Source organism: Osmerus eperlanus, chromosome 20 (assembly GCF_963692335.1).
Source record: "Osmerus eperlanus chromosome 20, fOsmEpe2.1, whole genome shotgun sequence".
NCBI classification, from domain to species: domain Eukaryota; kingdom Metazoa; phylum Chordata; class Actinopteri; order Osmeriformes; family Osmeridae; genus Osmerus; species Osmerus eperlanus.
This window is the reverse complement of record NC_085037.1, coordinates 12,897,808-12,910,084: the sequence shown is the minus strand read 5'-3', so window position 1 is coordinate 12,910,084 and position 12,277 is coordinate 12,897,808. Positions and strand designations below refer to the sequence as shown.

Sequence of the window (12,277 nt, the reverse complement as noted above, 5' to 3'; positions counted from 1 at the left end):
GAGACAGAGAGGGAGGAGGGGAGAGAGGAGGAGGAGACAGAGAGGGGGAGGAGACAGAGAGGGAGGAGGGGAGAGAGGAGGAGGAGACAGAGAGGGGGAGGAGACAGAGAGGGAGGAGGGGAGAGAGTAGTGTGACTGTAGACACTCACACTGAGGATGATGGAGCGTAGCTGCTTCTGGGCTAGGATGTGGGCCATCTCCTGGAGAGAGAGCGAGCACAGAGAGAGAAACAGAGAGAGTGTGACAGAGAGAAAGACAGGGAAAGCGAGGGAGAGAATGAAAGGGATCATGATCTATACCTTTATTATGGCAAAAACAAATGGCTCTAGAGGAACTAGAGAGGTTCTAGAGGAAGCTATACGTCAGAAATAAAGAGGTGGATTATGGGTAAGGTAGGAGAAAGGAAACAACTTTCTCGGTGAGACAGCGTAAATCTCTCCTCTGGTCTCCATCCTGGGTCTACGATTCACCACACTCTTATCTCTTCTACGGGAAGGGAGAGGAGAGGAATAGAGGGGGAGAGGGAGATGGAGACAGGAAGGGAGATAGAGAGAGAGGGAGGGGAGGAAGAGGGGGGAGACAGGGATGGAGAGAGGGATCTAGGAAACATCGCTAATCAAAGTGCACTTACTGTCAGCGGACAATCAAGGATGCTCACAGAGTGCTCGTCAAGCTACCGTTAGGAGTGCAGGAGGAAGGAAAACACACACCAGTCAGACAGAACGTCACAGGGGGGCGAGAGAACCAGAGAGAGATAGGAGGAGAGAGACTGACAGGAGAGGACAAAATAAAAAAGGGGGCAGGTAGCGAAGGATGTTTTTGTTGACCCCCGGCAACAGGCTAGTGAGTTAGCAACATGGGGAGGGGGAGGGAGGGAGGGAAGGGGGGGGGGGAGGGGGTTCTGCTGTGTCATCTTCCTGCTGACTCAGGAGAACACAGGAAGTGTGTTGAGTCGTGATGCTGAGGACAGCCCTCAACTCGCTGTCGTTCCACGAGCTGAGCTCAGTCATGGTCCTGAGGAGGAGGGGCGGTGCGGGGGGAGGGGGGGGCGGGGGGGGGGGGCGGGTGTCTCTGGGGCCGTCAAAGTAAAAATAGATGAAAGGGGGAGGTTGAGCAGTGGTGTCATCATCGTCTGGGAAGAAAAATTCTGTGTTTGTGTGTGTATATGTGTGTGTGTGTATATGTGTGTGTGTGTGTGTGTGTGTGCCCCCTCCCCACCTGTCTCTTCTCCTCAGGGGCTTTGAGGAACAGAGCGTTGATCACAGCGATGGTGTAGGTCTGGATGTCCTGGTCGCTCCTGCAGTCAGAGAACAAGAGATAAGGGGGACACTGGAGAACCCGCTGGAACAAGCTGGAGAACGCTGTGTGTGTGTGTGTGTGTGTGTGTGTGTGTGAGAGAGAGAGCGGGAGTGTCTCTGTGTGTGTGTGTGTGTGTGTGTGTGTGAGAGAGAGCGGGAGTGTCTCTGTGTGTGTGTGTGTGTGTGTGTGTGTGTGAGAGAGAGCGGGAGTGTCTCTGTGTGTGTGTGTGTGTGTGTGTGTGTGTGTGTGTGTGTGTGTGTGTGTGTGAGAGAGAGCGGGAGTGTCTCTGTGTGTGTGTGAGTGTGTGTGTGTGCCTCCTCTCACCCCTGCAGGTGTGGGATGAGCTGTCCGATGGTGATCTCCTGCGCCACCTTCTGGTAGAGGTCCTGGCTGTTGAGCACCATGGACTCCAGGATGGCCAGAGACCTCTGCAGCACCGCCAAGTCCATGGCCGACTTGTTCACGAAGCTGGCGATCTGCACACACCAGGGAGGGAGGGATGAACCAGGGAGGAAGGATGGGAGGATTGAGGGAGGGAAGGAGAGAGGGATGGGTGAATTGAGGAAGGGAAGGAGAGAGGGATGGGTGGATTGAGGAAGGGAAGGAGAGAGGGATGGGTGAATTGAGGGAGGGAAGGAGAGAGGGATGGGTGGATTGAGGAAGGGAAGGAGAGAGGGATGGGTGAATTGAGGGAGGGAAGGAGAGAGGGATGGGTGGATTGAGGGAGGGAAGGAGAGAGGGATGGGTGGATTGAGGGAGGGAAGGAGAGAGGGATGGGTGGATTGAGGGAGGGAAGGAGAGAGGGATGGGTGGATTGAGGGAGGGAAGGAGAGAGGGATGGGTGGATTGAGGGAGGGAAGGAGAGAGGGATGGGTGGATTGAGGGAGGGAAGGAGAGAGGGATGGGTGGATTGAGGGAGGGAAGGAGAGAGGGATGGGTGGATTGAGGGAGGGAAGGAGAGAGGGATGGGTGGATTGAGGGAGGGAAGGAGAGAGGGATGGGTGGATTGAGGGAGGGAAGGAGAGAGGGATGGGTGGATTGAGGAAGGGAAGGAGAGAGGGATGGGTGGATTGAGGGAGGGAAGGAGAGAGGGATGGGTGGATTGAGGGAGGGAAGGAGAGAGGGATGGGTGGATTGAGGGAGGGAAGGAGAGAGGGATGGGTGGATTGAGGAAGGGAAGGAGAGAGGGATGGGTGGATTGAGGGAGGGAAGGAGAGAGGGATGGGTGGATTGAGGGAGGGAAGGAGAGAGGGATGGGTGGATTGAGGGAGGGATGACCAGGTGAAAGGATGGGGGGGGGGGGGGTCACCTTCTTGATGAAGGCCACAGAGAAGGTGTCCCAGGAGACGATCCCATGGTCCATGAGCTCCACGAAGGCGGTCAGTGTGAAGGACAGCAGGTCTCCGAAGCTGGAACACAACCACACCACAGACACAGCCAATAGAAACGCTGGAACAAAACCACGCCAAGGAGAAACAGCCAATAGGAACATTTCTTGCTGCACGGTGATGCGTGGATGGACGGCTAAAGCCAAGCCAGGGGAGGGGAGGAGAGGGGGATGAGGAGGGGGGGAGAGGGTTGAGGGGAGGAGAGGATGGAGAGGGATGAAGAGAAGAGAAGTAGGGAGGAGAGAGCGATGAGGAACGAGGGGAGAAGGGAGAATAGAGGGATGAGGGGAAGGGGAGGAGTTACTTGGTAGAAGCTACAGCCAGGGAGCACAGTATCAGAGCAGGGACTCATGCAGGCACATCAACAGGTCAACTTCATGTTCCAGAGAAGGTAAGTAAGGTTAACTCTTCTATCACCAAACACAGCCGGTCACTGCATCAACTGGCCGTTAATATTCGACAAAAACAAAATCGTTCAAATCAAAATGTACAATCTCAGTAAAAAAAATACAAAACACTATGTTGAAAAGAATAAAAAAGAAGTGAAAGTTAAATTTGCTATTTTGTGAGAAAATATTTGTACAATACTGCCCCCTTCTGCCATGTTTACAGAATGCAATCCTGATTCCTGGGAAACATTCCAAACAAGAAAAGCTACAGTATATGAGAGTTAACAGTTAAATATACAACAAAACATGTGTATAAGAGTGTGAGACACTTAAGAAAATGAGTTCTGACAACTGTTGTGATAAATTAGTCACAGTTCCAGAGGGCGGCAGGAGGTTAAGACGGGATGCAGGTCAGCCATATTAGTAGTCCATAGGAAGACCGGATTGTAGTTCTGTTAGTGGTATAGAGTTTAACTGGAGGGGTGAGTACGGTAAGCTTGAGCAAATGGACAGCTATCCTACACCATGTGATGAGAGTGCCTGTCAATTAAAACTTGCAATGCTAAGTGTTATACTGCTAAGTGTTATAATGCTAAATAATTACAACCAAGTGTAATTATTACAGCCTGGTCTACGACCTATGACCTCTAACCTACGACCTCCAACCTGTTTCTATCTGACAGCAGGAGAGCCTCTACAGTCTACATGTGATGAGTGATGGAAACTTGAAGTGTGATGGATGTACTATTGTCATTACAGTAAACAGATGAGGTTACTAGGTTGTTGTGATTGAAGTGAGTGTAGGACAACCTATCGTCTGTGAGGATAAGACCCAGGTGTCAGACCGGGCCAGACCTTCCCTTCAGCTCAGTAAGAGTTATCAGAGCTCTACCTCTGGATCACTGACTAGCAAGTGACACCATCCAGGCCAAACCCACAGGTCACAACTAGCTCCTGACAGAACACCCGATGAACACTGAAGACAGACTACAGGAACTGGTGCACTTAAAAATAACGTCCCCGAAGAAACAAGAGTGTGTGTGTCTTTAGTTCCGCTTAAATATCCTCTTTGCCCAACAGCACATGCAAAAAGATCATTTTTGTTGAGAAAAGAATTGGTTGTTTGGGTTAAGTGATACATAGATATCGTATTCCACAGATGGATGCGAGTGTTGGCGGCCATGATTGGGTTTCCCATAACACCAGGGTGCAAGTCTTTAATCATGCAGACTCTTGACTGGCAGATTAGGAAGAGGACAGAGAGCCAATGGGGTTATCCGGCTGGGGAGGCTTACCAGGGCTTCATAATCTTCTGTAGTTTCTGATAGCGCCTGTAAAGATTTAAGAAACTTTGGCGTCAGGGAGAGAGAGCAGATGTGGGAGGACTGAAGCCGTAGCTAGAACAGACCCAAACAGGGGCTCCTGGTGTGGCGGGGTCCAACAAGCAGGGTCAACAAGCTACACAAATGCTGAGATGTGGCTTTTCATTGGTAAAAGATGATGAAACATGCTGTACTGACATTGTCATATCTGACACTGTTGTATCATATATATATACTGACATTGTCCCATCATATTCTGGTCACATTTAGTCGGATCTTGATTCAGCATGTGAACTAGTAACTCGTCAGTCCTGCTTGTTGGAATCACCTCAAGGTTTCAATTGGGATCGTCCTTCACATCATGCTTCTACACACAGACGTAACACAAGAAAGGGGTTTTCACACAATCTACCACGCAATTCCAACCACACACACACACACACACACATCAACCCAACACTGTTAAACAATCAGGTACATTTTTCTGAAAATAATATGACATAAATAGATGCCAGCTGTGCCTTTGATTCAATGCAGTTTTTATTTTTATGTAAAAGTTACACTATATACAAAGGGATGGTAAAGTCGAGGTACACACACAGAAACACACACACAGCCACACACACGCACACACACAGAGCAGAACAGTTGGAGAAGCAGCTGGCTGCACAGTGAATCCTGACAGACTCACACAACAATTGCAGCTCTCGACAACAACACCTAGCTCACAGAACTCCAAGTAAGCTGATTTGAGGCTAGCTTAACATAAGACCAAAAAGCATTTTCAATCCAGAAAACTTGAATGTTTGAAAGTGTAACTTTCAAAACTAGAAAATATGTTCAAAAACAGGTTTGAAATCATGTTTATCTTGTAACTGGGAAACACCACACACTCAAAGTATCCCTAATCAGAACCTCAACCCTAAATGAGGAGCTGGACAGTTGAGGTTGCACTGAACACACAGTTGACTAAGAGACAGATGTTCCTATTTAGAGCCAGCAGGGGGCAGCATCACACGTCCTGTCAGAGACGAGGTGATGGGGCCACATAAATACACCATGACGTCATATCCTCCAGACCACAGGACTGAACCTCATCTGGCCTCCTGGATGGAGCATGACGGCTAGATGGCTGCAGCGCAGATGAGGGTGTGTGTCTGGATGAGAGTGTGTGGCTGGATGAGAGTGTGTGTGTGTGGCTGGATGAGGGTGGGTGTGTGTGTGGCTGGATGAGGGTGGGTGTGTGTGTGGCTGGATGAGGGTGTGTGTGTGGCTGGATGAGGGTGTGTGTGTGGCTGGATGAGGGTGTGTGTGGCTGGATGAGGGTGTGTGGCTGGATGAGTGTGTGTGTGTGGCTGGCTGGATGAGGGTGTGTGGCTGGATGAGAGTGTGTGTGTGTGGCTGGATGAGGGTGTGTGTGTGTGGCTGGATGAGGGTGTGTGTGTGGCTGGATGAGGGTGTGTGTGTGGCTGGATGAGGGTGTGTGTGTGGCTGGATGAGGGTGTGTGTGTGGCTGGATGAGGGTGTGTGGCTGGATGAGGGTGTGTGTGTGTGGCTGGATGAGGGTGTGTGTGTGTGGCTGGATGAGGGTGTGTGTGTGTGGCTGGATGAGGGTGTGTGTGTGTGGCTGGATGAGGGTGTGTGTGTGTGGCTGGATGAGGGTGTGTGTGTGGCTGGATGAGGGTGTGTGTGTGGCTGGATGAGGGTGTGTGTGTGGCTGGATGAGGGTGATTATGGGAATAGAGGAGTGAGTGAGTATATAAATCCATATTGTGTGTCTTCAGTCTCCACAGGCTCCCAGTGTGTGCTTGGACTCTGCTGGGTGTTCACACACTCACCCTGCTGTCTCTGCCCCTCTGAGACCTAGGCCACACACACACACACACACACAGCTCCCATCATGGCTGAGAAACTCCACCTCAGCAAAATGCTGCTGTTACCCTCCCAGTAACCTTCAGCAGTCTCCAAGGCCCTCAGCCATCTGACACACTCACACTCTCACACACACGCACACCCCCCTCTTCCCCCTCTAAAAGCATGTACAGTGCAACTCCAAAGCCAGCATGTAGACCAGTCTGATCCCAGATCTGATCCCAGATCTGATTCCAGGAGAACGTGTTGTAGCTAACGTGTGTAACCAGGAGAACCAGTCAGAAATACAACACAGGACAAGAGGAGAGACACAAGGTCTAGCAAGACAAGGAGGAGGAGGGAGAGGAGGAGGAGGAGGAGGGAGAGCAGGAGGAGGGAGAGGAGGAGGATGGAGAGGAGGGAGAAGAGGAGGAGAGGAAGAAGAGGAGGAGAGGGAGAACTTACTCCGTGCCGCTCTCCACCATCTGAGTGAGCAGTGAGATGCCGTCCAGGTTGATGAACTCCTGAGCGAAGGTGACGTCTCTGGAGCAGCTGGCCAAGTCCTTCAGGGCCTCCAGCTTGGCGTCCATACTGGACGACTGGACACGCTCGTGCAGCTTCAGCGCAGTCTGGGACTGGAGACCACACACACACAGTATGAACCAGGAGATGAAGCACACACAGAGGCAGTGTGAGATGTTGTCAGACAGTCTGGACTTACAGGAGATGTTGTCAGACGCAGAATGGAGCCATTCTTTATGTCGTTACGATTCTGCGGAGACACCCACACACCAGAAGACATTGTGAGTAAGCTGTTAAGCTCTGAACTACGGATGATAAACATCATCTCATCTCCACAGATGAGGAGGGAGGGAGGTGGGATGGAGGTGGAGAGGGGATGGAGGTGGAGGTGGAGGTGGGATGGAGGGGGGGTGGAGGTGGAGAGGGGATGGAGGTGGAGGTGGGATGGAGGTGGAGGGGGAATGGAGGTGGAGGGGGGATGGAGGTGTAGGGGGAATGGAGGTGGAGGGGGGATGGAGGTGGAGGGAGGATGGAGGTGGAGGGGGGATGGAGGTGGAGGGGGGATGGAGGTGGAGAGGGGATGGAGGTGGAGTAGGGATGGAGGTGGAGTAGGGATGGAGGTGGAGTAGGGATGGAGGTGGAGTGGGGATGGAGGTGGAGGGGGGATGGAGGGGGGATGGAGGTGGAGTGGGGATGGAGGTGGAGTGGGGATGGAGGTGGAGGGGGGATGGAGGTGGAGTAGGGATGGAGGTGGAGTGGGGATGGAGGTGGAGTAGGGATGGAGGTGGAGTAGGGATGGAGGTGGAGGGGGGATGGAGGTGGAGGGGGGATGGAGGTGGAGTGGGGATGGAGGTGGAGGGGGGGTGGAGGTGGAGTAGGGATGGAGGTGGAGTAGGGATGGAGGTGGAGGGGGGATGGAGGTGGAGTAGGGATGGAGGTGGAGTGGGGATGGAGGTGGAGGGGGGATGGAGGTGGAGTAGGGATGGAGGTGGAGGGGGGATGGAGGTGGAGGGGGGATGGAGGTGGAGGGGGGATGGAGGTGGAGGGGGGATGGAGGTGGAGTGGGGATGGAGGTGGAGTATGGATGGAGGTGGAGGGGGGATGGAGGTGGAGGGGGGATGGAGGTGGAGTAGGGATGGAGGTGGAGGGGGGATGGAGGTGGAGGGGGGATGGAGGTGGAGGGGGGATGGAGGTGGAGGGGGGATGGAGGTGGAGGGGGGATGGAGGTGGAGGGGGGATGGAGGTGGAGGGGGGATGGAGGTGGAGTAGGGATGGAGGTGGAGGGGGGATGGAGGTGGAGGGGGGATGGAGGTGGAGGGGGGATGATGGGCACCTTCTCTGTGATGTAGAAGACGGTGTTCTCAGCATTCTGGAGAGCGAAGTTCTCTGGGTTCCCCAGAGACCACCTGAACAGACAGGACGCATCACAGCTGGAGAACAGACGCTAAAACAGATCCAGGTACTGGGTTCTTTTCACATATGTAACAAGGCCCAAAATATGAGACCCAGCCTTACCCCTCACACACTTCCTTAATGATGGCGGAGAGAGGCTTTTTCTGTGGAGAGAAAAACAGCCGTTTGGTTGGATTAAGACATGATTGTTAGCGTGACCACCTCAGTGGCACCAAACACCCAGAGCTACAGTCCCTCAAGATCATGTTGGACTGGAGGCCCGGGGGGGGGGGGGGGGGGGAGGGGAGAGAGAGAGAGAGAGAGAGAGAGAGAGAGAGAGACACAGACAGACAGACAGAATTTCTTTGATAAATTTGAATCCCTTGTACCATCGTTCACCACACGATGATCTGTGATCATCTGATGATGAAAAGCTAAAAGTGCTCTTAGGGGAGGGACACACAGCCCCCCTATCTGGACGAATTCTAAAAGAGTGCCATGAAATCAGGGAAAACCTGAATGTAATGTGACCAGCCTTGAAATCCTATTTGTAATATGTGTTGTCCATCTCAATGTAGCTATTTACTTAGGTTGTTTTTGTTTCGATTTGTTGTTTTCTGTTCTTGACACTTTGTTGTTACCACATGTTCCGGACAATACAGACTGTCGTTCCTTATGTTGTTTTTGAATGGTGTTGTTGATGTATGGTTGTCTGTTGTAGTGCCTCTTGCTTTGGCAATACGGTTGAAATGACTGTCATGCTAATAAAGCTGAATTGAATTGAGTTGAGTGAGTGAGAGAGATGAGGGTAGTGAGAGAGGCAGAAAGAGCTAGAAGATGTGTGTTAGTTATTCTCAACGGAGCTTGGCAGAGATACTGAAACCAAGCCTCCAACAAGAATCACTTTTCAGACAGACACACGCTCCGGGCCAGAGAGAGGAGGAGGGAGGGGAGGGGAGGGAGGGAGGGGGCCAAAGAGGATGTGCAACAAAGATGAAGCCAGATTGAGACAGGAAACAGAGGCTGCTGCTGAGGTCAAAGGGAGGGGAGGAAGAGAAGATATGGAGGAAGAGGAGAGAGAGGAGATGGAGAAAGGAGAAAGAGAGAGTTCCAGGTGATAGCAGCACTGACCTGGTCTATCTCCATCAGTTTGGGGAAAGCTCCGGGCCATTCTATAGCCACCTTCACGATGTCTGCAGGGGGGGGCATGGCTGCAGACGGCTTGACCTCTCACCGTGGAGAGATCTCATCCAAGCCTGGAGGACAGAGAGAGGAGAGAGGGATGAGAGAGGGAGAGGGGATGAGAGGAGAGGGAGAGGGGATGAGAGGAGAGAGAGAGGAGAGGGGAGAGAGGGAGAGGGGATGAGAAGAGAGAGGAGAGAGGGATGAGAGAGGGAGAGGGGATGAGAGGAGAGAGAGAGGGGAGGGCAGAGAGGAGAGAGGGATGAGAGAGGGAGAGGGGATGAGAGGAGAGGGGAGAGAGAGGGGAGAGAGAGGAGAGGGGGATGAGAGAGGGATAAGAGAGGAGAGGGGATAGAGAGGAGAGGGGAGAGAGAGGAGAGGGGGATGAGAGAGGGATAAGAGAGGAGAGGGCATAGAGAGGAGAGGGGGATGAGAGATTAGAGGAGAGGGATGGAGAAGGCTGCAGGTGTACAGGAAGTGGAACAGCTGTGACACAAACACGTGAGAACACACACACACCTGGCTATAATGCTCTAATCCTGTGTAGATTGGGCCTGGGATTTGTCATCACCGATTCCTACTGACACAGCAGGAAGGATGACATTAGAAAGAGAGAAATAGGAGAGAGAGGAAGAGAGAGAGAGGAGAGAGAGATTGTTTGAACCCCCCTGGCTTCCTTAGATAAGGTGTTGGACTCAGGCAGGCAGGCAGTCTTGTAGATACACCAATTGAAACAGGCCAACGAACACTACATGAATTATTCAATACTTGGGTCAGCTTGGGACAAGCAGATCATGTTTGCGTCTGATAGATAAAAGTCTTACATATTTAATCCTCTTTTTTAATGCATGAGGACTGCTTTGGTGTGTTGACTTCACAGAAGAATAAATCAGGGGACACTACCAAGTAGGAGAACCAACCAACAGACACCAGGAAGTAGGAGAACCAACCAGGAAACACCAGGAAGTAGGAAAACCAACCGGGAGACATTTGGGTGTTGTTTTGCTGATATCTCAGCAGTTGTTTAATTTCCGATTCTCGTATGTAATCCGTCTGGTCTGGAGTGTGACTCACCCCATAATAATCAGCACGGCCCTTGTTTCCGAGGGGGCCGGTTGCCATGGGAGCCGGTTGCATCGATGAGGTTTAGCTATTAGCTGCGTGGTTCTATTCAGAGTTATGTTACCACGACCCCCCGCCCGTCCCCTGGGGAAGTTAGCTTTATTAAGAGCCGGTCCCTGATTCAGACCCGCCAATCAAGACATTCAGAGAGAAACTTTACTCTCTTTGCTCCTGCAGCTGCACTCTCCTCCTCCCCCCCCCCCCCCCCCCCCCCACTCCTCATTCTGAGAAAATTGTGTTTTTGTCCTCCATTCTTGGAAAGCCGGAGGAGGGGAGGGGGTGAAAGACAGAAGCGTAAACAGGAGCAGAAATAGACAAGTACTGGAAGATGAACACAGCAGCACCCATCTCTCTATCAACCTTCCCTCCATCTGCATCCTTCCCTCCCTCCCTCTCTCCTCCCCTTCCTTCCACCTCTGTTTTCTCTCTCCCTCCGTTCATCTCTCCCTCTCTCCTCTCATCAAAGCTCATTCAAGTCTGCTCAGCTGGGGAAAGCATACAAATGGAGCACTCACCAACCAGAGTTCCACTCCCAGCAACACAGCACCCCTTTGATCCCAGCTCATCACTGTTTCAAGGTGTGTGTGTGTTCCTGTGTGTGTGTGCGTGTGTGTGTGTCTGTTCCTGATTGGCTCTCCCAGGCCAGAGTCTGATAATGATGATGGCTGTACAACCAGGCATCAAATGCTGCACAGACTACATGATATGCCAATCAGGTTCTCTCTGTGTGCATGTGTGTGTGAGAGTGAGTGTGTGTGAGAGAGTGAGTGTGTGTGTGTGTGTGCGCGTGAGTGAGAGAAAGGGAGAGAGAGAGACACTGATCTCTGCCTAAGGGGAAACTAATATGCACAGGAGTAATCTCAACATGGTATCTTTCTTTTTCCCCTCCCCTTCAGTTCTCCCTGTACCTCTTCTCTCTCCCCTTCCTCCCTCCCTCTCTACTTCTCTCATCCATCCTGCCTACTCTTCTCTTTTATCCCTTTTTCTCTGTCCTTTTCTCCTCTCCATCTCTCTTTCTTCATCTCTCCTCCTTTCCCCTCCCTCCCCAACCCATCCCTCTCCATCTCTCCCTTTCTCTCTCTCCTCCTCTCCCTCCCCTTCCAGACTGAGAGCAGAGGGGACCCTGTGATTCTGGTGGTCAGAACGGCTGTGTGGAACTCACCTCACGGCTCATGCAGATTGACCCTCCATCCCTCAGTTTAATTACAGTAATGTAGAGACCCATCCCTGCTCACAGCAGCAGGAACAGGAGTTCTGTAGCTCACTGGCCCTAATCCAGAGGAGGCTGAGCGTGTGTGTGTGTGTGTGTGTGCACACGTGTCCAGAGGTGGATTCTTAATCTCTTTCAGGATGGTTTCAGGAAGTTGTACTGTAGTTAAACCCACGTCAGAACTCCCTCAGATAATCTGGGGGCCATGTGCGACCCCCGAGGGGAGGGGAGGGGAGCTGAAAGCAGAGAGGGAGGAGAGGGAGTGGCAGAGGAGAGAAAATAGGGAGAAGAGGAGGAGAAGAGAGGGCTGGGTTTCACCTTAATAATATATGAAGAGTAAGATGAGAAGACTTGCCTTCTATGTGGAGAGAGAGGGAGGGAGGGGGAGAGAGAAGGAGATATAGGGAAGAGGGGAGGGAGAGAGGGAAGGAGAGATAGGGAAGAGGGGAGGGAGAGAGAGAAGGAGAGATAGGGAAGAGGGGAGGGAGAGAAGAAAGGAGAGATAGGGAAGAGGGGAGGGAGAGATAGGGAAGAGAGGAGGGAGAGAGGGAAGGAGAGATAGGGAAGAGGGGAGGGAGAGAGAGAAGGAGAGATAGGGAA

The 12,277-nt window shown here is 52.1% G+C and overlaps 1 protein-coding gene across 1 annotated transcript in view; it reads right to left on the bottom strand.

The window, feature by feature from the left end:
* The window catches only part of elmo1 (engulfment and cell motility 1 (ced-12 homolog, C. elegans)), a 38,389-nt gene that overhangs the window by 7,711 nt on the left and 18,401 nt on the right, over window positions 1-12,277 (bottom strand). Inside the window, 11 exon segments of the mRNA XM_062446097.1 lie at window positions 150-200; window positions 632-673; window positions 1,219-1,297; window positions 1,624-1,775; window positions 2,609-2,708; window positions 4,372-4,407; window positions 6,715-6,884; window positions 6,971-7,021; window positions 8,105-8,177; window positions 8,287-8,327; window positions 9,295-9,419. Of these exon segments, the coding sequence (XP_062302081.1) occupies window positions 150-200; window positions 632-673; window positions 1,219-1,297; window positions 1,624-1,775; window positions 2,609-2,708; window positions 4,372-4,407; window positions 6,715-6,884; window positions 6,971-7,021; window positions 8,105-8,177; window positions 8,287-8,327; window positions 9,295-9,372 (873 nt within the window). The 5' untranslated portion in view covers window positions 9,373-9,419.